The sequence below is a fragment of the Cibotium barometz genome, chromosome 62 (assembly GCF_041138505.1).
Source record: "Cibotium barometz isolate CiBa-2024 chromosome 62, ASM4113850v1, whole genome shotgun sequence".
Lineage (NCBI taxonomy): Eukaryota > Viridiplantae > Streptophyta > Polypodiopsida > Cyatheales > Cibotiaceae > Cibotium > Cibotium barometz.
Genome location: NC_141107.1, coordinates 7,033,413 through 7,059,442, shown reverse-complemented (window position 1 = coordinate 7,059,442; position 26,030 = coordinate 7,033,413). Strand labels below are relative to the sequence as shown.

At 45.6% G+C, this 26,030-nt stretch overlaps 2 protein-coding genes across 4 annotated transcripts in view; one reads left to right on the top strand and one right to left on the bottom strand.

The window, feature by feature from the left end:
- LOC147604085 (Protein kinase superfamily protein) overlaps window positions 1-26,030 on the top strand; it is a 140,646-nt gene that overhangs the window by 51,638 nt on the left and 62,978 nt on the right. The gene's annotated exons all lie outside the window — the stretch shown is intronic.
- LOC147604086 (uncharacterized) lies at window positions 15,602-17,710 on the bottom strand. The gene is made up of 3 exons (XM_086795274.1): window positions 16,869-17,710; window positions 16,456-16,774; window positions 15,602-16,362 (listed from the first exon to the last, which is right to left on the bottom strand). The coding sequence occupies exons 1-3, from the start codon at window positions 17,708-17,710 to the stop codon at window positions 15,832-15,834; spliced, it is 1,692 nt and encodes a 563-aa protein (XP_086651400.1). The 3' UTR covers window positions 15,602-15,831.

The following is a 26,030-nucleotide window of genomic DNA, read 5'->3' as shown; positions in this document are numbered from 1 at the left end:
CACATATCTGTATCACCTGTGCTGCTGTTCTGTGACTGTACAGACTCAAGCATGGCTATTTGGCCCAAAACAAGGTGTATTCTTGTAGATGCCTGATTTAAACCACTAGGTATGGGCTTTTGAAATGTCTCCTACAGGCCTTAGGATTTGAGCTGAGAGAGCTGTGCAGCCCTTCCGGTAAAATCTAGGAGTGCATGGAGAGCATGGTCAACAATTAAGACTGCATAATCACCATATATGGGCTTGCTGGGCCTCAGGCCCAGCAGACATGCTAACTATTGGCATTTGTTTGAGCAGACCACTCACTCATGACGTCTGCTGGATGTTAGGCAGCCATCCTGGTAAGCTTGATGCGAGGATTGAAAAGTGCAGAGCTTGTCCACTGCCATCTGTACTTTACAGGGCGTAGCCCTGTTAACTCTTTGCTATATAGATGATGCTAGGCTATTTTTCTTTGCAGTAAGTGCAGGGGCAGGTTGTATTTCTTCTACAGAATGCCAGCACCAGAGGTTTTAAATATATCTACAGGGAAGGGTGATCAGAGTTGACTAGACTGAAGATTTCTAAATCGGGAGGGCAGACTGTAGGTAAAGTGCAAGGGCACCAGAAAGGCCCTGTGGCTAGGGCATGGGTACCTTTTGCAGCCAAGCTTGGACCTACAGCAGGGCCCTCCCACATGGAGGACAATTGGCACAAAACATTGAGGCTAGCGACCGGCCAGAGACTCCAGGACTTCTTGGCAGTGCCTTTGGATCCTCTTGGAACCGGCAGCAGGAAAGCTTGTGCAAGTGTGATCCACAGCAACTTGTGCATGCTGTGTCATTGGCTTTTTTTTAAAACCGGACTGGCCTTTGGCCCAAGATCCTCCCGTAGTTACTATTTTTCACTGCAGGCACCTGCCTGCCTGCAGGCGTTTTTTTAGGCGTTGCCGCTGAGGAAGCACCATGTGGGGTTTTGAACCCAGGACCTCCTAGTCCTAGCAAAACATCTCTACCACTTGAGCTCGCACCTCATTGGCACTGTGTCATTGCCTTATGTCGCTGATTGCCATTTGCCATGTCACAGCTCCTTTGTTGGTGAATAGAGCGCTTGGAGAAGAGAGAGCACAGGAGAGAGAAGGGGAGAGTTGACACCAAGAGAGTGAAGGGAGTCATGATACAGCAGACAACATGGCTAGTTGACATTTGCCATGTAACAGCTCCTTTGCTGGCGAATACAGAGCTTGGAGAAGAAATAGCGCAGGAGAGAGAAGAGGAAAGTCGACACCAAGAGAGTGAGAGTCATGGACACAAATGTAGATGCACAATAGATGCACACGTTATCATTAGACGGGGGCTATTAAATAGCCTCTGAAGTACAGAAGATAAGGCCATGAGGACCATACAAAAAATAAAAGGTCTACATCACACTAAAGATAAATCTAGATAATACTATGGTGTGTTCACACACACACACACACACACACACACACTTTTTTTTTAGTAAAACCAGTAATTGTTATATTCAGCTTTTCTTCGAGTGCTTTTGATCTTTGGATATTCTCCACTCTGGAGAATATGATTATGTAAACTTTCTTGTGTGCTTCCATTAGGCTCTCCTTTGGAGTCTAATGTCTTGTATATTGACTTTATGAAAATATAACACACACACACACACACACACACACACACACACACGCACATGGGTGTGTTCACTCACACTTACACATGGGTGTGGTCACACACACACACTTTTTTTTTTTTTTTGTAAAACTGCATTATATCATAAATGTACAAAAGGGTTTGACATCAGGAGGATGTCTAAACCCTAGAACTTAAAAACAGCAGTAAAATAGTTCTAATGCAAGATCAGGGCAGTGCTCAAGAAAAGAGCCTATGCCCTATCCATCAGAAACAGTAAAAGAAAAGCTGAACACAAGAAACATCCAAATCTCCCTCATGCACGGCATCATATAAGGACTGCCGCAACGAGGAAGAACTCATAAGGGTGCTGAAGGGGTGAATTCAGATATGTATGATTTCGCTGTAGCCAGAGGGTCCATAAGGCCCAGTATCTGATCCAATGGAAGAAAAGAGAATACTGTGACAAAGAAGCTGATAAGGTGACAAACATCCAGAAAAACTTGTAGAACCTGTGTGCAGGAAATCTGAGAGATAAAAAATAGGAGATCTTGTCCAGAAGGTTTCTGGAATATGAACAAGACCACAATAAATGCGGAACACTCTCAGTAGTATGATGACATCTTGGACAAATAGGAGAGGCAATCCTTCTTTGATCCAATTTCACTCCCACTGGAAAAATACCGACAATGCATCTCCAGAGAAAGAGTCTATGTTTCAATGGCATTTTCAACTTCCATATCAATGTCAGTTTTGCTTTCCACCAAGCTAAAGACTTATCCAGATGCCAAAGAGAATTAGCATGCTGAGCAATCCATGGAGGAGGATAAGCCTGTATAGAAGTCAATAGATGCAAAGATTGAGAGGATAATCTTGAACCTGAAGACTGAAGATGCCAATCTTGAAGCCCGTCTCTTACATCCAATGTTGGAATCGGAATGAAAGGGTGTAAGAGATCTGCAATAGCTTTCCATATAGATCTATGATGCATCCCAAGATTGTATTGTTGGCATGCTGTCGGAAAAGAAAGAATTTGCCTTGTAGTATCCACTACGTCGTCAATGAACCGGATGCCCAATTTCATAAGATTGTAAGCTCTGATTGGTTGTTGTACAGCAAGGGGAGAGTAAAAAACAGCACTCCAATGTATGCTTTCCATTCGAAGCGAGGAAGCTATAGAAGCAGGATGGGGAGACCATTTGATGCGAGAGAGCACTTTCTTCCAATCCTGAATCAAAGAAGTAGAAAATGGACAACCAGGGATTTTACCTTGAAATTTGCCAAGCACTACTTCCGATGGATCAACCAACCAGCGACCATAAGCATTTGTGCGCATCCGACCACACAGAATTGCCAACATGATAGACCAAGGCTGCTCTTGTTGAAAAAAGGTTTTGAGCATAGTGATCTTTCTTGCCAGCACATGAAATTTGATGTTTATAATATTCAAACCACCATGCATTTTTGGCGAGCAAAGCAGGTCCATTTTGAGCAATCTTAAAGCTTTTTTATGAAGCTTAGTTTTCCAAAAAATCTCCATGGCTTGAGACATAAAAGAAGAAAGATCTCGAGATGACCAATGTAAGAGAGGAAGGTAGAATTGGACATAAGCCAGAACAATGGACTGAACAATTCGAAGCCGTACATGTAATGGCCAAGTGGAGATCTTCCAATATTCTAATTTGTCCTTAATTTTGTTTAGCACCCAAGATATTTGTTGCTTATTTCTGATTTTCTAGCCAATGGGATAGCCCAAGTGTCTTACTATGCTTTCCGGATAAATAATCTGTCCGGGCCACAGGATAGCATGCCAGTCACAATGCTTGAGAGGTAAGAGTTTTGATTTCTGAAAATTAATTTTTAAACTAGCTGCCAACCCAAAATCTGAAAGAGTATCCATCAATAGACGAAGCTCCAAAGGACTGTTCTTTGGCATGAAGAATGAATCATCTGCATAAGCCTGTGCAATGAAAGGCCGTGAACCAGAAATCTGAAGCCCCTCTAACTGTCTAGTATCAACCAGATGATCCATGTAAAGAAGCAAAGGATGCGAAGCAATAGCATAGAACAGAGCACTGAGAGGGCATCCCTGTCTAACTGATCGTTCTAGAGTCCAAGACTCAGACAAATGTTTCCCTATAAAGCATTGAGCAGTGGAATCTGAGTAAAGCCAATATATGACATTAACTAGCTTTGGCCCAAAACCAAGTTTAGACATGATTTGAGAAACATAATCCCATTGCACCGTATCAAATGCCTTTGCCACATCCACCTGCATGACCAAGAAATCTTGAGCAGAGTATTTTGCATATTCCATTGCAATGAGAGTATTGGAGATATTATCATGTATATGCCTTCTTGGAACAAAACCATATTGCCTGGGATGAAGTCCATCATGAAGGATATCCTTTATCCGGTGTACCAACATTTTAGCAATAAGTTTATATATAACAGGCATCAAAGTGATAGGCCTCCAGTCATCCAGAGGTTTTTTGGGCAGAAGCTTAACCAGACCATGCTTCCAAGCTGAGGGAAGATGTTGATGCTGCCAGGCTACATTAATGAGCTTCATTGTTTCACACAGAGGTTTTTTGGGCAGAAGCTTAACTAGACCATGCTTCCAAGCTGAGGGAAGATGTTGATGCTGCCAGGCTACATTAATGAGCTTCAAGATTGGACCCTTCAATTCAGCCCAGAAGGCTACAAAAAATTCAACTGTCAAACCATCCCAACCTAGGGATTTATGTTTACCCAAATGCTTGAGGGCTTCATCCAATTCTGTATCTGAAAAGGACATTTCCAGCATTGAAGCTTTTTGCAAAGAAACAATAGGATTAACAAGCTCAATAAATCTGCTCCGAGCCAATGCAGCCTGAGATGTAGAAGAAGATGGTAGAGAAAAAAGAAGCCGAAAATGATCCAAACATTGTTTTTCTAGCTGAGATAAAGTCTGGGTCCAAAGACCATCCGATTTCCTGACTCTCATGATAGATTGACTTTGTCTGTACGTGTGTAAGTTTCGAAAGAAAGATTTCGAGGAGCAGCCCTTATCTAGCATAGGTTTAACTCTAGCCCTTGTCTGCCATTTGGAAAGCTTGCGTTTATCATTAGCATCAATTATGGAAGAAGCACAAGACAATGAATTCTGTTTAGAAGCAGAAAGAGACCTTGGATGGCTAATCTGTACCAAGGACTGCTTGTATGATTTTGCCCACTGGATATGCTGTCTGGTTTCTGCCATGTACCATCTTCCATATTCCTTAATGACATTTTGAATACGATGTACAAAGGAGTTCCAAGCAAAATCCAGATCCTCCTGAGCATGAGATAACAATGGCTTACAAGCCAATCTGATCATTTGCTGGAATTTTTCATGAGAAAGATATAATTGATTAACCTGCAAGTGTCTGGCTAAAGAGAGCTGAATGTCATCCAGAGGCATACCAAAAGAAAGGTTGAGCCAAAGTGGAGTATGATCAGATAGTTGTTGAGAATAATTAGTCCACATTTGACATGTATAATCATCATATTGCTGAGCATGAATAAGATACCATCTATCAAGCCTGGCCCAATATTCTGTAAAAGCATTATGATGATATGTGAATCCCAAAACCGAAGGGTGAGTTGCTGTCCATAAATCTGCAGTATGAAGAGAAGAAGTCATATGTTCCCATCGCTGGATTTCAGAGGGAATCATATGGGATTTATGTGTGGTATTGTCCTTCCAGTGAGGGGAATTATTAAAATCACCACAAAGTAGAGCATTTGAAGACCAAGGATATTGGTTAATGAAGTCCCACATTTGAGCTCTGGAAGCTGAAATTTGAGAGGCATACAAGGAGCCTATTTCAAAAATCTCTCCATTGATCATGCATTGGATAATCATCCATCGGCCACAAGGATCATTAAATGCTACACAGGGCTGCAGATCATGTCTGGCTAAAATGCACAACCCAGAGAATTGTCCAGATCCTGCATAAAATATATCATAGCCTGAAAAGAACCCATGCTGGCCAGCAAAAGAATGCTGATTATGTTCTTGAGACACACAACATCAGGATGAGTATTGTTTATATAATGCCATAGGAGCCTCCATTTATGCTGATTGCAGAGGCCCTGTATATTATAAGAAAAACATTTAAGAGAAGTACGCATGAAAATATGTACAAGAGATGAGCAGTCCTCAAAGAGAAAGGGAGGCATCAAGCCTCTGCTATTGCCACAGGGTCTTGCTGACCCTCAAAATTCAATTCCCTGACTAAATCATCTTCTTCACAAAGTGGAATACCCTTCTTAATTGCATTGACCCATGCTTTTGAGATGGGGCTGTCCGAAGAGGTAGAAGGTTGACCAGGAGATGGAGCAGAAGCATCCCAATTGCGAGATTGGAGAGGTCTTTGTTTGAGAGGCACCGTCTTCTTTGCATTCTGCCAACCCTCGTGAGAAGATGAATTATTTTCCACTAGCTCGCTTTTTCCTTTATCCTTGTTTTGGGCTAAATTGGCTTGGTTCCCTGTAGGAACTGAAGGCTTTGCTCCTTTAGCTTCAATCTTTTCCACATAAGTCTTTTGACCTCCTTTATTAGATGGCGGAGGAATGGCAGCTGGAGGAGGCGGATGAAGGATTGAGGGACACTCCGAAGCTAGATGCCCGAACTTGCGACAAGAGAAACAAGCTCCAGCAAAAATGCCCCATTTCAAAGTGAAATATTTCTTTCCCAAATTAACACCCTCAATCTCAACTGCAATAGAAGAGGGGGTTGGTCTAACAGTATCCCATAAGATGCAAAAACGATTTTTGTTACCTGTGGGACGAGGGGGACAGATCACTTGTCCCAATGTCATCGCTAAGCCTGGAAGCTCTGTTCTCATGTAATCTGGGAAATCAACGACTTCAACCCATACAGGGCAGTGATGTTTGATGAGATTCTGATAATCCTTATTAGGAGACCAGGGCATGATGTGCACCATTTGACGACCAAAAAATAAAGGGGACATTTCCAGCATCTTTTGTTTTATGAATGCATCCAAGAGATGAACTTCATAAAATCCTCTGGAGGCAAAATAGACTCCTTCTACATAGCATCCACCTAGGAGAGAATTCACCCATTGTCCCACATCATTAGCCGAGGGTATTTTACCTGGAAAAAAGATGATGGCTGCAGTTTGAGAGAGCTTCTTCAGAGGATGCACAAGAGAAGGCAACTTCATCTTGTAAGTGAGTTCCGGAGCAGGTAGTATCCATTCTCTTCTACTTTGTTGAAAATCCTCATTCAACATGTCAAACACATAGGAAGCATCTTCAGATGAAGGAGCTATGGGGGGCAGAGATTCCCTTGATTGTCTTTTAGGTTCAGGAGAAAGAGCTCTCTTGACATAATATTTGCTTGATTCTGCCATCGAGACTATTCGATTCAGCAGGAAGACACAGATCAGGAAAAAAGGGGGGACAGCACTATTGGAATGCAATCTTACAAGGAGGGGAAAAACAGAGACCTGAAGCGACTTATACAGAAGGGAAAAATTAGACCTGTAGCGAGGCACAAACACACACGCATACACACATACACACTCCTATACACGCACACAGGTCGAGCGGAAGAGATGAAGAAGAGCAGATTGGCGATGAGAAAAAAGAGCATCTGGGTACCCTCAGAAGGTCGCGTAGATTTGTGGTCACACACACACACACACACACACACACACACACACACACACACACGGGTTTGTTCATACACTTTTTTTTGGAAATAAAGGTTCTATTATGGAAAAAAACTACAAGAGTTAACCCAAGGTGGGATTAACTCAGAAGCATTGGAAAGATAGCTCAAACTGGGCAAGAGAAATCTGCCTCCGTACCACATCATATTATCCGTGTAGAGATGGCTGCCCCCCATTGGTAGTAGAGGCACTCACTCGATCAGTCTCCTTTATACATAGCACTTGGGCTCTCCCTAGAGACAGATATGCTCGCTTAGCCCTGGAGTCTTCACGACAGTTGGCATCACAGGGAGAAGGATTGTGTTGGTATGCACAAATGACAGCTTGGTTCCAACTGCATGGCTTTAGTATGGACAGGCTACCTCCATTTCAGTACTCCCTGGATGCACCCTCCCTCTCTCTCACACGGGCAAAGATTACGAGACTTATCAGGCAGGACTTGACTCAGCTGGACACTAGGAGGACATGGATACAGCCGACACACGAGCTTGGTACGAAGATGGCTTTCTATAGAGATCATCTTCTCCAGCTCACGGAGGATGGGTTTGTGATTAGACCCAGGCTCCAGCTACATGGATACTCATCTTTCTCATGGGGTACGGTGTGCTATTGGTCAGATGCGCACATCCTCACACCAGCGAGAGATTTCACACCAGCTAGAGATTGAGACTGGCAAATTCAGAGGAGTACCAGCTGAGGCCAGGATTTGTCAGCTGTGCCAAATGGAGCTAGAGACAGAGTTACATTACATATGTCACTGTCCAGTATATTATGAGATACGAGACCGTTTCACTGCCTGTTTAGAGAGGGTTTCGGACCACTTTCTAGAGTCATGAGATACCAAGATCAGAGATGCCTCGGATTATACTTGCTGGAGCTGCGTAGACATAGAGAGGGTCTCTTGAGAGAGAGACACCTACAGAGGCAGATTACAGACTTCTTTCGACCAGAGATTGAGCAGTCAGGCCAGCAGGCATTGCAGCTAGCCCCAGAGTATAGCCGCACCAGAGGTACATTGATTGATCCGGCTATAGAGCTGGGGCGGTCCAGGCGCCCCAAGATGAGAGGCCCATCTCGACACTGGCGGAGACTACAACAGAGGATCAGGACCATACTAGCACGGCATGGGAGACGTCCAGTCAGAGTACTCACCATGGAGGACATTAAGGATATCCGCCATCGACCGATGAGAGACATCTTTGGATAGTGATGTGTTGTCTCTGAACACTGTCTTGGTCTTCATTCCTGAGAAATGAGTCTGGCACTCTCACATCATCCCTTGGAGGATAATCCTGTCCGAGAACCTATCTCGCTCACAGGACTGCCATCCCCTCTGGCTTTGTGGAACACCGCCAACAAACCTCCTTGGAGCTCTTCCCGATCTTGTGTTCGTTGCCTTGGGCTTCGTATCCGTGCACTTTCTTGTACCTTGGACCTGTACACCATCATATGGGACTGAAACAGCGTTTAGCCTTGCTGAGCCTGATGCTCTGATACCAATGTAACACGCGGAAGCTCTGAGAGTCTTCTTTCAGCCCTAAACACCACTTAGAACATGCTGATGCAAAAATGTAGACAGTGTTGGGTGTTGGACTCACACACTCACACTCACAAACCTGCACATTAGGGTTAGGTGCAGGGTAGAGAAGCTCACACACAGAAATGAGAGAGAGAGAGAGAGAGAGCCAAAAGTGTGGTATCCACAAAATGCAAGTCAACCCTTGCATGTGTGCCACATCCATATAATATAGAACTACAAAATATTATATGTTAAGAGTGTCCTTTCACACTTGATGTCCAAGGGGAAAAACCACATGTGTGCCCTTGGTTAAGCCCTATTCACACATAGCACTACCATAAGTGAGCATATGCCTACAAATCCCCCCTGTAGTGGAAGTGTGAACCTGTACAAGGTAGCAGATTATTCTTTGTATGAGAGTAAGCCCAAAGCTTTGCGGAAAGCTTCAAACTTTTCTCGAGGTAAAGCCTTTGTGAATAGATCTGCAACATTATCCTGTGTAGGGCAATACGATAAACTGATCTCCCCTGCATGTAGCCTCTCTCTGACATAGTGATAATGAATCTCTATGTGCTTGGTACGTGCATGAAATACTGGATTTCGTGCCACGGCCATAGCACTCTGGCTATCAGTGAGAATGGTGGTGGGTGTCTGCTGACACTCACGAAGATCAGCCAATAGTCTCCTCAACCATACACAATCTACTGTAGCTGTAAAGACTGCCCTGTACTCAGCCTCACAAGTAGATGTAGCAATAGTGGGTTGCTTTTTACTCAACCAAGATATGCATGAGCTGCCAAGAAAAAAACAATTCCCACTGGTGGATTGCCTGGTATCGTAATCACCAGCCCAATCTGAATCACTGTATGCATAAAGCTGCAAGCTGCCCCCCCTGGGATAGAACAAACCAAGATCCAGGGTACCCTTAAGATATCGAAAAATGCGTTTGACTGCTTGCCAATGCTTTGTGCCTGGGCTGTGCATGAATTTGCTCAACAAAGACACCCCAAAAGATATGTCTGGCCTTGTGTTACACAAGTAAATGAGGCATCCCACTACCTGGCTATAAAGGCCGGCGTCAAAAGGCTCTCCAATATCATGCATAGTAAGCCGTACACCTGATTCTACCGGAGTAGAAATGGGCTTACATTCATCCATGTGAAACCTTTTTAGCAAACTTTTTATGTACTTAGTTTGCTGCATAACAATGCCATCATCTGTATGCATAAACTGTATGCCGAGATAGTAGTGTAAAGGCCCCGAATCTGACATATCAAATTCAGCTTTCAAATCAGATTTGAAATTTGAAATTTGTGCTTTGCTAGTACGTGTAATGAGCATGTCATCTACATACAAGATGACTATGAGAATATCAGCATCGGTTTTCTTCACATACAATGTGCTTTCAGCTGGACTATTCTCATAACCTTGGCTGGTTAGATGAGCATGTATCTTATCATACCAAGCTCTTGGAGCTTGTTTTAACCCATACAATGCTTTGTGCAACCTGCATACTTTATGTTCCTCACCAGGAACTACAAAACCAATGGGCTGATTTACATATACTTCCTCCTGTAAATCCCCATTTAAGAATGCAGTTTTGATATCCAATTTATTACCTTTCCATCCTTTATGGGCAGCCAATGCAATCACAGATCTTATTGTGGTCATTCTCGAAGTAGGAGCAAAAGTCTCTTCATAATCTATTCCCTTTTTCTGGGAGTAGCCTTTAGCCACAAGTCTTGCTTTGTACCTGTCAATAGTACCATCAGACTTTCTTTTGACTTTGTACACCCACTTTGTTCCAATTACATGCTTGCCTTTAGGCAATTCCACAAGATCCCATGTATTATTCTTCATGATAGAAGAAATTTCAGCTTGCATAGCTTGCAACCAATGCTCATTCTCATGTGCTTCTTCATAAGAAGAAGGCTCTTCTGAATCAAAGAGACCACCCATTGCGAATGCAGACTCCCCACGATGTACATTCAAGGCATGGCTGGAACTAGCCCTTGTTTTACCTGTGAGTGGAGCTGCAAGTTTGCTTTCTTGCAAAGTTTTCAGCAACCATCTTGGCACTGACTTGGCTGTGTCTATGGCTGTTTGCTCTTCCCCGACAACATCTTCCACTTCTTCCACAGAAGGGGGCTGAATGGCTGGCTGTTCCACATGTTGTACATGTGGATTTTCTTGTGTAGGGGCTGGCTGATCTGAATCCCCCCTAATTGCAATGGGTAAAAGTCCATCAAACATGTCCTGTATGCCTGTATCATTGCTTTTATACAAGCTGACCATGGGCTGTTCTGAATTTTCAGCAAATACCACATCTCTACTCACAAAAATCTTTCGTGTAGTTGGATTATAAAGATGGTATCCTTTGCTTTCATTGCTGTAGCCCACAAAAATGCATTTAATTGCTTTGTCATCAAGCTTTGTTCGGAGTTGTTCTGGCACATGTGCATATGCCAAACACCCAAATGTACGCATATAATCCACTGTTGGCTTTCGGCTATACCAAGCCTCAAATGGTGTTATGGTTTTCAAAGCTTTTGTTGGACACCTGTTCAACACATGAGTTGCACACATTATAGCTTCCATCCAGAATTTGTGAGGCAACTTTTGTGCTTTCACCATGCATCTTGCCATCTCCATGAGAGATCTATTTTTCCTTTCAGCTACACCATTCTGCTGCGGTGTATAAGGCACAGTACATTGGTGTTTGATGCCCTTTTGAAGCATATAATCCTTGAATGCATTTGACATGTATTCTCCATCTCTATCTGAGCGAAGTGTTTGGACTTTACATGCACACATATTTTCAGCCATTGCTACAAAGTGTCGAAAGCATGTAAACACATCTTCTTTCGCTTTCAAAGGGTAAGCCCAAGCAAACCTGGAGTAGTCATCAATGAATGTGACAAAGTAAAGATGCCCCCTATGGATGGTGTCCGTATTGGACCACATACATCACTATGTATGAGCTGTAATTTACTTTCAGCTCTAACAGCTCCATCTTTGGGGAATGGTTTCTGTTGCATCTTTCCCAAAATACACCCCTCACATACATGTCTTGGTGGAGACTCAAGAGGTGGCATATTATCAACCATATGATGCTTCTGCAAAAGCATCAAACTCTGAAAATTTACATGCCCAAAACGAGCATGCCATAGCTCTGCATCATGCATAGCAGGAGTGTGGGCAGCCACTGTATTTGCATCATAAGTGCGCTTGTCATAGCTGTCTAGCTTATACAAGCCTTTGTATCGTGTTCCAGAAGTGACTATTTCATAACCCTTTGATGGGTCTTTTACCAAACACTTCCCGTCTTCAAATTCAACCTTTAAACCTTGGTCGTTTATGGCTAAGATGGAGAGCAGATTTTTCTTTATTCCTGGAACATACAATACATTTTTCATACATATATTGGCACCATTGGCTGCAATAAGTATGACATTACCAATTCCCTTTACTGGATATGTGGTATGATCTGCACATGATACAGTGCGGCCATTTGAAGCATAAACCAAGTGCTGAAATACATCTTTGCATGAAGTGATGTGGCTCGAAGCACCACTATCAAAATACCATGATGCATTCTGTCTGTCAGATGCAATGCAAGACATATCAAGTGTCTGAAGCACCTGGTGTGTCACTAGTGCATGTGACCAACAAAGTGTACTCTTCCTGGATTACATTAGCTGATTGCTGTGCTTTGTCATCCGAAGAGTCTGCTACTGCATTGCCTGCTTCTTTCTTTTTCTCTTTTGCAATCCTTTTCCTACATTCACTGATGTAGTGTCCAGGCTTATGGCAGTAGTGACATTTTCCCTTCTTTTTGGGCTTGTTTGCATCCCCTTTGTCAGACTTTTCACCACTAGAAGAGGGCTGTCCATGACCAGCCTTGTTAGACTGTTGTCCCCCATGCTTAAAGCTCTTTGCTTTACCCTTATCCTTGGCTGTAAATGCCTTTTCTCCACCACGGTTGCTCGATATGTTTGCTCTTGTTTGCTCTTCCTGCAAGAGTAAACCCACGAGCTCTTCAAAAGTGACGGGATCACCACCTCCTCTCATCGAGAGGTTGAGAGAGGTGTGAAAGCCCAAGTAGGAAGGCGGTAAAGAATGAAGAGTGTTGGTGACCATCTGTCTGTCTGGGATAACCTCATCAATGTTGAGCAATTGTTCCTGCAAATCTTTCACTTTGGTGAGATGATCTGCCATAGAGTCACCCTCATCCATAGAAAGAAGATCAAATTGCCTCTTCAAGTAGGCAACTCTTGCCTTGTTGCGTACCTGATACATTGCTTCCAATGTGTCCCATGCAAGCTTCGATGTCTTGCATGAACGAATGTGCGGAATAATAGTCCTTTTCACTGAAAGGGCTATCAATGACATGGCCTGTGCATCTCTAGAGTCCCATCTCTTCTGCTCTTGTGTGGGAGCAGGATCTACATCAGGAGCTCTTTGAGCACCTCCCCTTTGAGGCGTGGCTGGTTAAATGGTATGTGGGCGTGTGTCATCACCACACACGATGCCCCAAAGCCCTTTGGCTACTAGCAAATTACGGATCATAAAACTCCAGAGGGAGTAGTTAGATCCATCCAGCTTGTCCTCCTGGGTGAGCACACCAAATACATCTGTAGCATTCTGTGCCATGTCAACGAAGTATAACTGCAAGCAAACCAAGCACCAATGTGCACTGCCAGGCAACCAAATGTCCTGCGCAAATGTATGCCTGCAAACCAAAGCAAGTGTAAACCTGCACCAAATTGTCCAATTACACTCAATGTGTGTACATACGCGACAAATCACAGCTGTAATGCCCAATTACATGCTCCAATCAGAAAATCCCCAATTTTTATGCACTCCAATTTGAAAATCCCCAATTTTTATGCACTCCAATTGCTTCAATGTGCATCTAATTGGCCAATTTTCACAAAGCTCCAAATTTCTACAAATGTAAGAGCTCCAATTTGCTAATTTTGACCTCAATTTTGAAAACCCCCAAATTTCTGCAAATAAGAGAGGTTCAATTTGCTGATTTTGACCTCAATTTCGAAAACCCCCAAATTGCAGGCAAAGCAAAATGCCCAATTTTCAATTTGTCCTGAAATTGGTAAATTCCCCAAATTGCACCTGCAATTTTCCTTTCAATCCGACTTGCACAGCATTCATTGTCTGCAAAATCGGCATATGACCTGCACTGCAATATCTGCAGATTTTTTATTTGGGTTTGATAAAAAATGTGTACTAGAAATACCTCATACTTGCAGAGTGTAGGCGGGGAGCACACTGTTGTTGCAGAGAATGCATGAGCAGGGCGAGCGGATGGCTGTGGGCAGCCGAGGGGCCAGTCGTAGGTGAGCAGCAGGCAGACGTGCAGGGAGGCCTGGAACAATGAGGAGTTGTCGGCAGGTAAACTCTTTTGTTGACGGGCAGCAGCCAGGTGGAAGCGAAGGTGAAGTACGGATCCAGCTGCAGGTGTCGGGCGAGCTGTCAGAACTGGAGTCGACTTGCGAGCAAGCGTGTTGGTGGCGGGCAGGCGAGCAGGCGGAAGCGGCAGCCGTGGGCCAGCACGGGGAGCGCTGAGCGCGAACGGATGGTGGCTGGAACGGGCGACTTCGACGGAGGCCGAACGGGAGCAGAGCGCCGATGTGCTGGGCGCTGCTGGGCACGGTGGTGTCGGGCGAGCGAGTCGGCGAACGGCGATGGCCTGAACGGAACGGAACGTCGACGGAGGTGCAGACGGTGGCTTGGACTAGCGACGGGCGAGCGGCCGGAGCAGGAACGTCGACGGTGGGGGCGGACGGCGGCCGGAGCAGGAACGTCGACGGTGGAGGACGAACGCTGGTCGGAACGGGGAGCGCTGACGGCCGGAACGGTGACGGAGCTGGTCGGCGCCGGCTGCAGAGGAAGCGCCGCTTGGGAGGCTGGGCGGAGGTGGTGGGCTCCCCACTAGTGCCGCCCGTATTTGGCGGCCGGACGGTGGAGCACCTGGACGGAACTGGCGGACGGACGTACGTCGACGGAAAAACACAACGTCGACGACGGAAATTCACAGTCGACGGAAAAAACACAGCGTCGACGGAATTTCACAGTTTTTTCTGCAGATTCTGCACACCCACCACTCCAGGGCCAGCTCCCAACTCTGATACCAAATGTTGGGTGTTGGACTCACACACTCACACTCACAAACCTGCACATTAGGGTTAGGTGCAGGGTAGAGAAGCTCACACACAGAAATGAGAGAGAGAGAGAGAGAGAGAGAGAGAGAGAGAGAGAGAGAGAGAGAGAGAGAGAGAGAGAGCCAAAAGTGTGGTATCCACAAAATGCAAGTCAACCCTTGCATGTGTGCCACATCCATATCATAGTAGCCAGGAGTTTCATAAAAAAGATTTTTGAAACGCGTTTCGAAACGTTTCATTGCCCGACCCAAAAGTATGAAACGGGAGGGGTACCTTGGGGGGGGGGGGGGGGGGAGACCCAACAATAGGGACCCTCAACAAGTTTCATATCAGTTTATAAGACTGCAAACAAACAACATGTCACCTTGATCTTATAGACTTAAAAATGTGTGAATAAAAGCAAGACATTGCAATTTGAAATTTGATTTACGAATCACGATATCATATCAATATTTGACATCATGATTCATGACATGCCAACCTTGGCCCCTGGATACCGAATTTAACAACTTACAAGTAACCAAATGACAATAAGATTGTCTAAATAGTAAAGACCAAAGAGTGGCAATCCATAAAATCATAAATGTGACATGAGCCATGGGCCATGGCCAAAGCAGCTGAGAGTCTGGCACATGTGACACATGTGGTACATAAAAAAACCGACATAAAAGATAATAGCTACAACTGTCAACAATGTCTAATGTCAACATGAGACATGAGTCATGACCATAAATCATAAATGAAGCTGTAAAAAAACGAGAATGACTAAGTAGATACTAGACTCTAGAAGCCTAGTCATCCTCCTCTGCATCATCCAACTCAATATCCTCGTCCTCATCCTGAACATCAGATGCCTCAGAAGCTGTGATCCAATCGGAAGAGTCATCTGCACCCTCTGCCACCGCTGCCTCAGGTCCAGCACTCGTGCTAGCACCATCTGTGCAAGGTGCAGCACTCGTGCTAGCACCATGTGTACCCACAACAACTCCAACCCTGGCTCGAGAGCGGCTACGGGTTTGCCTGGTTCCCTGCATCGCCTCCTCATATAACATGGTGTAAATGTCCTGCTCATCAGGTGGGATCTCTGGGATGTCTTTCACTTTCTCGATGTCGATTTTGTCGACATTTACTTGTATTGGCTCTATGGAATTGCCTCTTTGCTCAAGTAGACGGAGGTTGCAATGACAATAAACCAACCGCTCTAATTGTGCAGTGGTAAACTTGTTCCTTTTCTTTGTGTGGAAAAGGGCCCATGTACTCCAATTTCTCTCACAAGGACCTGAGCTGCAGTCCTGTGAGAGCACTCTCATAGCAAGCCTCCTCTGCAAAATTCAAATATGAAAAATCACACATGAGTCATGATTCATTATTCATGACACATGTGACATGAGCACAAAATTGTAATGAATACTCACCAGCTGCGGGGCACTTATACCATATTTCTCCCACCAAGATACGGGCTGCAACATCCCTGAATGCAATTCCGCAGTTGGTGACCCAAAATGCTTTCCTGTCTTGTTGCGGAAGGCAAGCTGCTGCTCCTCCAAGGCAGCCAACTCCCCCACATCTCCACCCACCCATGTTGTCACATACTCGGTCCAACCATCCTCCAACTCCTCACAACATGCCTGGTCTTCGTGTCTCCACAAAGGATGAAGAATGTGGGCCACCGCATGGATTGGTCTATGAAACCAATCCCAACGATCTTGCCAAATAGCACGAAGGCTGTCCTTCCTAGTTTTTTAAACATTACAATTTAGAATCTAGATGCACCAAGTTTAGAGCTGAAATTGAAGAGTTAAGAGTCAAGACAAAATATAATACTTACTCAATAGCAGAAATACCAGTTGCCTTTATAAGGCACTCCCCGAGTTTGTCCATGTACTCATACAAGAGGCCCATGGTGCTGCCCTCCATGTCGGTGATACGCAATACGCTGTAGAAAGGCTGTAAAACTCTCACCAATCCCTCTGCTGTTGCCCACCACCCACCACCCATAATAGTGCTTGCAAACTTATCTGACTTTGGACACTTATTTTCAGCCTCCCAATCATACCACTCCTTGGACACCACTAGTCGTAAGAGTCCCTTTCGGACTCTTACTACTCTGTCAAGCACTATGAACATATATGCAAACCTGGTGGTCGAGGGTTTACACAACTCCAACTCACCCTGTGCCCTGTAGATAGAAAGTATCTTGGGCCTCTTTGTGACAAATTTGACAATGAAGCGAGCTGTATTCAATATATCCTGCAACCAACCTAGCTTGCCCATATCCTCCATCATAAGATCTAGACTATGACTGGCACATGGTGTCCAAACAATACGTGGGAACTCATCCTGAAGCATGCGGCCCATACTGACACAGTTTGAACCATTGTCAGTCACAACCTGCACAATGTTTTCTGGCCCAACTTCCAACACAGCCTCACGCAAATGGCGCCAAATGAACTCTCCTGTCACCACTGTCCCTGGTTGGGATGCATCAATGGTACACAAAAACATTGTGCCCTTGCAGGAGGACACCAAGATGTTGTACACACTCCTCTTGCGTACATCCGACCACCCATCACAAAGCAATGAACAGCCGTACTTTTCCCATGTCTTCCTTAATGGCTGAATTTCATGATGCACCTGTGCACGCTCTCTACGAAGCTCTCTAGTGCGCATAGTCTCATAGCTGGGCCCCTCCCACTCATATCCAATTCGGTATAGTTAGCTCCCGAGTTGGCTCTTTCACAGCCTGTTTTTGAATACCTGCTTTTATGCTGCCTCTCTTGAGAGACCCCACAATCGGCAATTTAGAACGAGCCGCTACTGGCATAGAGCTCGATCTTACATAAACACCACCTGCATATGAGTCTTGGCTCTCGGCCACCTGTGTTTTTCCCCTCTTTGTCACTGCCTCTGAATTCTCCTCTTCCTCGATTCCTGTACCTGTGTTGGAGTCAATAACCCCTTCTTGGATTTTCTTCCAATCTTGTAGACTGTCCTGCACAACCTTTGGCACCTTGGGACAAGCAGAAATCCCCTCACCCTTCAAGCCAGACAAGTGGGCTTTGATGCGTGTTACACTCCCGCCAGTCACTAACAGGCAGAAATTGCATCTCCATTTTTCAGCTCCAGACCCACCATATCTTCCAAGAGAGGTGACGTGTGTCTACACAGCATCACGATTGCGACCCATCTATGGCAAAAGAAACAAAAAAAAAACTCCCTGTTGAAAGTTGAAAGTAAAAAAAGCTTCCTGTTCAAAGTTAATCACATTATGCTGCATGCACAGACTCTTTTTCAATTACACAATGCAATTTCTCTCTCAATTTCAATCTCTCTCTCTCTCTCTCTCTCTCTCTCTCTCACACACACACACACACACACACACACACAAACACGCGCGCACACACACACACATCTCAATTGAAATTTGAAATTTGAGATGTGTGTGTGTGTGCGCGTGTTTGTGTGTGTGTGTGTGTGAGAGAGAGAGAGAGAGAGAGAGAGAGAGAGTCTTGAGAGAGAGAGAAAGCTAGAGGAGAGAGAGAGAGAGAGAGAGAGAGAGAGAGAGAGAGGTAAAACCTGCTAGTTGCAAGGCTGTAGCAAACACGCACGCACGCTCTCTCTCTCTGTGAAACTCGCACGTAAGCTCTCTCTCTATGAAACGCGTGCGCAAGGCTGAAAAAGGCCCAAATTTTGAGCCGTACGTTTTCAAACGGCAAAAATCCCCAATTTTGACATTAAAAAAAAATAAGCATAAAAAACTCGTTTCAAATATAACGAAACGTTTCGAAACGTTTCGTACTTCAGTGGGGATGTGAAACGCGTTTCATTGCTACTGGGATCCATATAATATAGAACTACAAAATATTATATGTTAAGAGTGTCCTTTCACACTTGATGTCCAAGGGGAAAAACCACATGGGAAAAAGTGCCCTTGGTTAAGCCCTGTTCACACATAGCACTACCATAAATGAGCATATGCCTACAGACAGAAGGGAGAGTAGAGAGAGAGAGATAGCTGGAAATTCAGTATATTCATATGGTACAAAAAGGTACACTAAATCTCATAAAAGGTGGAATACACCAAAATACTTCTAGTACTTGACCCACACCCTAAGGGGGAGTGAATGAACATAACAATGAGCACCTATGCCTGTATATAGGCTCTTGGACAATAGAAGAGCTGGCCGACTGGTAGTTTTCTCCATTACTGTTGATGCGCCTCCAGCTGCCTCTCATCTGGTTCAGCCGACAGACCTTCTTGAAGCCAACAGTACCCTCCTTGCAGCCGACAGGTCATCCCTATCCCCTTCTCCTAGTCCACACTAGCCAAAATAGCACTCTATGCTCCAACTTCTGGTTCTTATCATCTTTTTTCTGGCTGCCCCCTTCTGGACTAGCATCAGGATATGTCCATGGGAAAACATGCACATGACACTCCTCAAAGAGACTTTCAGCGGTTCACTAAGTCTTTAAATTCACGTGAATAATTTTCAAGGTCTTCTTCCCCATCTCCAGCTTAACAACTTTTGAAAGTTGTCAAACTTGTTGATATAGAGACAAAAGCTGCTCTGAAGACAAGTTGAAAATCAGCCCACGTCATCCCCTTTAAACAGAGATCCTTCAACGAAGCAAATGCTTTATGCTGAAGCGTAAGCTGTATCTGACTGACATGGTGATCATTAGTGTATCCATACCATAGTCACATGAGAATGCGTTTCTGGAGTGAGAAACCCCGAAACGCAAGAAACGTTTCGAAACGTTTCAGAAACTCCTAATTTTTTTGGTTTCTCAAAAAAAAAATTTTGTTTCTCGAAATGTTAAAAGTTCCTATTGTTTGGAACTTTAGCAATGCAAAATTATATAGAAAAAAAACCGAAACCTTGGCGTTTCTTAGTTGAAGGCCGAAACGTTTTGCCCCGAAACCCCAAAAACCCCGAAACGTCAAAAACCTCGAAACATCGAAAACCCCGAAACGTTTCTGGTGACTATGATCCATACAGATCGAAAAAAGCATTCCACTTCCCAAGCCAACTATCGCTCCTCACACTCTTTTGGCTTTCCCAAGAAGGGATCTGGGTGGGAAAAAATCTATGTGAGAAGTTCACTAGCTGTAGCTTGGGGAGCCTGGGAGTGTAGTAACTCCTGTAAACATCACTCCAAATCAAGAACTCTGGAATACAGTGAAGTTACAGGAGGAGAAGGAGATTCACAGGGATGAGAAGTAGGTGATGGCTGTCCGAGAGGCAAAGGAGGTTGCATAAAGCCCATATATTGTTGATATGGGTGAGATATGAAGCAAAAGCAAGGAATCATTATCCGTGGGTTTCATCAAAACTGGCTGCCCTCAAGAATAAACAACTTATTGTTCTCCATCTATCACTATCTAGTACAGTTTATCTAAAGTAGAGCAAACCTTGTATATTTATTGATCAAAGAGCCTTCTAGAACCGATTCCCAACCACCAACATATCGCAATCAATTATACTCACTAACCTAGTTGCTTCAAAAGAAGGTTGGTTTCCTAAGCAGCCTCGTCGAAGTGTCTATAGATCCATAAAACCTTGAGCAAAGGTGATCCCATATAGTATCTTTGAGCAAAACCAGCCAATATCTAGAAAAAAAAAACAAAACGAATAAATAAAGCATGTACTCTCCTAATTTTACTACCACCACTCAAGAAGCCAAATCTACTTTGGCAACCGTCACCGAGCAAGCCAAATCTACTTTGGCAACAATCTAGTACAACCATTCATTCACAATACTCTCAAAGTTAGTTGCAACTAATCCTCAATGTCAAAAAATCTCTGAGTAGTTTCTTTGGTATTTCACAAGTTGAAACTTGGGCATAGCTTGATTTTCTTGTAAAGCTAGTCTACAAAAATCAATATATGTGTTTGTCAATTTCTCCATAGGAGCAACTTAGAAGAAATCATCCAAACCTTAATATAATAAGTGTCATATATCTTTGTTTGTGTTGCAAGAAAGAAGTAGGTATTTTTTCATGGTTGCTTGCATGATGGAACCTTGTGGATTCTAGGCGGAGAGAGAACAAGAAAGAAAGAAAGAAAGATATATTAAGCATCTACTAAGACCCAATGGGCCTATGAGACCAAAGTGATACAATAGTGTCATGGCATATCTCATCATGGAATGGAAAATAAAACATAATCATAGCTATCTCACTAGGGTGATACAAAACTGTCCATGGAAACTCATCATGGAATACTAAGAACATAGAAACATGAGAGCAACATTAGCTCCGAGTAGATGGTATACCACTCCAAAATATCAAGCATGGGGCTAATGAGTATGGCCAAGAGGTCTCCCTTAGCTATGTCATGTGGAAAGGTAGTTCGATGGCAGTGGAGCATGTCCTGGATCTGGAGCTGATGAGGTGATCGTGGCCGACGGGGGGGTCGAGGGCATCGGGCACGCTGGAGTGTAGAGGCTTGGTCTGAGGTAACTCCTCTCGGGCGAGGTAGGTCCAGAGCAGCTCGTGGAGGGTCCACAAGATCCACTATGTTGGTGTCCTCCACCTCTTGGGTTCGGAAGAAACTGGTGATGGTTGGTTGGCGAGCGAGGGGGCGGGGTGGCTGGGGCCGAGGCACTCTCAAGAAGGTGTCCCTGTGTCTGCGGAGCTCAAGCAGGAAGAGGCCCAAGCAACGCTGGTCCTGGAAGTCAATGATCCTGGAGAGTGGACCGAATCCCTCACGAAAGATAGTGAAACCTCCCGTGGATCTCATAGTATACTGGGTAGCGGCATATGTAATGCTCCTCCGTCTCAACTTGTGTGTGGCATAGTCGGCAGATCCTCTCCTCTCTGGGTCTCCGTATGAGCTTCCCGGCTCTGAAGATGCGCTCAGCTCTACCTGTCTCCACTCTGAGGCGGTGGGATGAAACCCGTATCTGGCCAATTGCAATCTGCATGGCATGGGACTTGTGAACACTCAAGTAGCCCGGCTGCTGGATGAATCCATCCTCAGTGAGTGTGAGGAAGTGATCCATGCAGAGCCCATATACTGAGAACCAAGTGGAAACTAGTGCATACTATACTCCAGAGTGGCCCTCAAGTGCCAGCTGTCTAGAGGACTCCAGGGCAAGCCTCAGGTACCTCTGGGGATCCATGTGATTGATGCGATGGAGGTATGTGATTGTCTAGAAGAGTGCATCCACTACCATCGGGGCTGCATCAAACTCTGCTTGGATAATCTGGTGTGGGACTAATGGCATGCTGCGGATCATACGGGAGAACATCATGACCTGGGGCCTCTCAACTCGCTGCAAATCCTCATTGGATAAATGTGCCCCCCAGAAGGCTGCTCCATACATCAAGGCTGATGTGACGAGGGTGTCAAAAAGCCAGCCCTTCGTCCTGGCCTCTTAGAAATGTGCCTGGAAGCACTGTCGCTCAAGTAAGCTGAAGGCTGCATATCCCAACGTCACTCTGGCATGTGCTACAGGAACCATGATAAAGCGTGGGCCACTAAAATTGACACCAAGGTAGACATAGGATGAGACAATCTCCACAGGATCCCTTCTATATGTGAAGCTCAATCTGGATGTGAAGGGGCGAGAGGTATTGAAGACCATTACCTTGGTTTTACCAAGGTTAACAGAGAGGTCCCGCTGAGTGCAAAAGTCATGTAAGGCATCCAATTGTCTTTGAAGCCCTTCAGCTGAGTTTGAGAGGAGGACGATGTCATCTGCATAAAGTAGTATGGGGATCAATATGCTTGCCAGTGTGGGACCAGCCCCACCTAATCCATCAATTAAGCTCGAGATCTCATCAATGTAAAGGCCGAAAAGAGTGGGTGATAGAGGGCAGCCCTGTTTCAACCCAATAGTGCTGGAAATCTCCTGTGATGTACCTCTTGGGGCTCTCACTGGTCCGCTGACGGACTCATAGAGGGCGATGATGCTCCAAACCATGTCAGATAGGACTGCAATCTCCTGTAGACGGTGTAGGAGTCGGGCTCAGGGTATAGTATCAAAAGATTTGCAGAAATCCACAAAGCAGTAGTAAATCCTCTGATGTCGTGCTCTACCCTCCTCGATGATGGCACGGAGGGTGAAGATGTGGTCAAGGGTAGAGTAGCTCCTTTGAAAGCTAGCTTGTCCTAAGGCTCTGCATCCGTGGCTCTCTGCAAATGAACTGAGTTCCGCCTCTAGCACTAATCCATAGACTTTAGCCAATGTGTGGCCAATCATGATCGTCCTGTAGTTATTAGGATCAAGTGGATCTCCGGCTTTGAGGATGGGGGTGATGGTGTTGGTGGACCAAGAGGGTGGAAATCCTTCACAAAGGGCTCTATTGAACATGTAGGCTGGTAGGGGCGCTAGGGTATCATCGGCATGCGAGATGTACTCGGCAGTGAGTCCCTCATGATCTTGGGCTCGCCCATTGCGTAGTCTACGAATGGCCTTGAGGACCATGCCCTTTGTGAAGAAGGTGGAGGTGGTGGGGTGGGGATCTGGTGGTGGGGGTAGGGGTGGTTGATGGGGGATATGATAGAGGGAGCCAACATAGGAGTGCCATGTGACCGGGCAGGTGATAGGTGTGGGAGGGCGATGTTCTCGGAGTTTCCTCTAGGCCTCTTCGCAATTCGGCCCGAAGAAAAGTTGGTATAACTCATCGTCTTTCCGAGCATAGAACTCCCGTTTCTTGCGTTGGGTGAGCCGTTGAGAAATCGGTTGCGCTTGGTGCTTCGTGATTTGCCCAATCCGTACCTTATGCCTAAGACGGGAGCGTGTGGCCCGTCATTTGTCATAATACCAACAGTTCTGGGGCATGGAACCGCAAGGTGGCTTGGCGGTAGACCGCCACGTGCAGATGAAAGAAGCAGTGGCAGATGTGTGGAGTATGGTGGTGAGCTGTGCTGTGAGGGTGGATAGGGGGACAATAGGTTCCACATCTTGGAGTTGGCGGTAGATGTGGTTGGAGTAAACAAGGTCAAGCTCGTGATAAAAAAGGACCTGAGTGTAATGTGAGATGGGGAGTGGTGGTGGTGGAGGGATGGGTGGTGTGCAGGTAAGAGTGAAAGAGAGGTAGGCATGGTCAGCTTCAAAAAGGGTGGCGGAATGGAGAAGTCGGGGAGAAGGTGGGCCAAAGTCGGAGATCCCATAAGGTAGTCCACAGATAACGAGACCATGTGCAGCTCCGAGCTCTAAGAAATATCTCCCATACACTGTGACCTCCTCATGGTCCTGTGATGATCGCAGCAGCCTATGTCAGTGATGTCCAGCTCCTGTAGTCTCATAGGGTCGTCTAGATCGAGTAGTGGGACCTATTGACTTCCCATCCTGGCGTTGAAATCCCCGAGCAGGAGGGCTTCCCCCAGCTGTGAGAACTCCATGATATCCCCATATAATGGTAAGTACGGTGACTGGCCATGCTGTGCGGCGTAAGGGGAGTGGCGTAGTGCAAAATAACACACAGGAATGTGGATGACTTTGTCACTGCTAAGCTGTAGCCGCACCCAAAGATACCGTGCATCCTCGTCCTTCCGGCGGACGATGCTGAGAATCTGTCGGAAATGGAATCTAAAAAGGATAGCTACCCCCCCAGAGCCACGTACTCCTCCTGATGTGCGAGCTGACTCCCACTCATACCTGGCTATGTATGGTAAGCCCCTCTTAGGGCTTTGATGAGTCTCTGTATAAAAAATGACATCCTTGCCTGTGAGAATCTCGCTCAAGCCTCTTGGATTCGACCACAGCATGCCATTGCAGTTCCATACTGCCAACCTAAGATGTTTGGTCTCATAGACCCCGTGTCCCTATTTGGGACGGCGCTCAGTGATAATATGACTACCGTCTTTGTAGATAGCCCACTTGCCTGCTCTGCGGGCCTCATGAACGACTAGTCACCATCGCCTCACGTCGGTGTGCCACTTGTGTTGGAGTGAGATCGTCTCCCATGTACACCTGTGTGCCCTTGAGGGCAGCCCGCTTGTCTAAGAAGGCCTGTCTGCTGGTGGCATCAGGGAATCTAATGATGAGGGGCCGCTCTCGTGTCATATCCTTGCATGCCCTCCATGTATCTGCAAAGGGGGGGGGCGATCCTGTCCACTCCTAGCATCTGGCAAAGCGTCATGGCATCCTCCTTGGGGGAAGTCCCCCGCGTGTAGCCCCCGTGCTCGCACATGGAGGGCCCTATCCTTCTTGCATGTACACCTGTGTGCCCTTGAGGGCAGCCCGCCTGTCTAAGAAGGCCTGTCTGCTGGTGGCATCAGGGAATCTATCGTCTCCCATGTACACCTGTGTGCCCTTGAGGGCAGCCCGCCTGTCTAAGAAGGCCTGTCTGCGGGGGGGGGGGGGGGGGGGGGGGGGGGGGGGGGGCGATCCTGTCCACTCCTAGCATCTGGCAAAGCGTCATGGCATCCTCCTTGGGGAAGTCCCCCGCGTGTAGCCCTCATGCTCGCACATGGAGGGCCCTATCCTTCTTGCGTTGCTCCTCCTTAAGAGTCTCATGTATGATGCTCTGCGGGGGTTTGTGCTTCTTCACCACCTCCACCCAATCTTTCTTTATTGGTCTGCAGTTCTTCCTGCAGCTTATCACACGCAACTTTCAACTGCTCCAAGTGAGTCCTCAAACCCTCCTGAATATTCAGTTCCCCTTCCTCCACTGTATGATCCTTGACCGTAGCCTTTAGGGCTTCCATTTCTGCCCGGAGTTCCCCTATTATTGGGGCAGCCTTTGGCATTCCTGTTTGTTGCAGCTGGGTCTCTTTCAACATCTGAATCACTTCTTCCTGGTGGTTCACCTGGGCATCTTGTTGTTCTTTCCCTTTATCTCCTAAAGAAAGAAAGATATATTAAGCGTCTACTAAAGACCCAATGGGCCTATGAGACCAAAGTGATACAATAATGTCCATGGCATATCTCATCATGGAATGGAAAATAAATCAGAAAGAAAACATAAACATAGCTATCTCACTGGGGTGATACAAAACTGTCCATGGAAACTCATCATGGAATACTAAGAACATAG

Bases quoted from the DNA above. Each gene is read 5' to 3' on its own strand.
- LOC147604086 (XM_086795274.1), bottom strand. From the start codon at position 17,710: ATGCGCACTAGAGAGCTTCGTAGAGAGCGTGCACAGGTGCATCATGAA. The intron at 16,775-16,868 runs GTAAGTATTATA...TTAAAAAACTAG, and splicing joins ACTGGTATTTCTGCTATTGA to GAAGGACAGCCTTCGTGCTA. The intron at 16,363-16,455 runs GTGAGTATTCAT...TGAATTTTGCAG, and splicing joins GTATAAGTGCCCCGCAGCTG to AGGAGGCTTGCTATGAGAGT.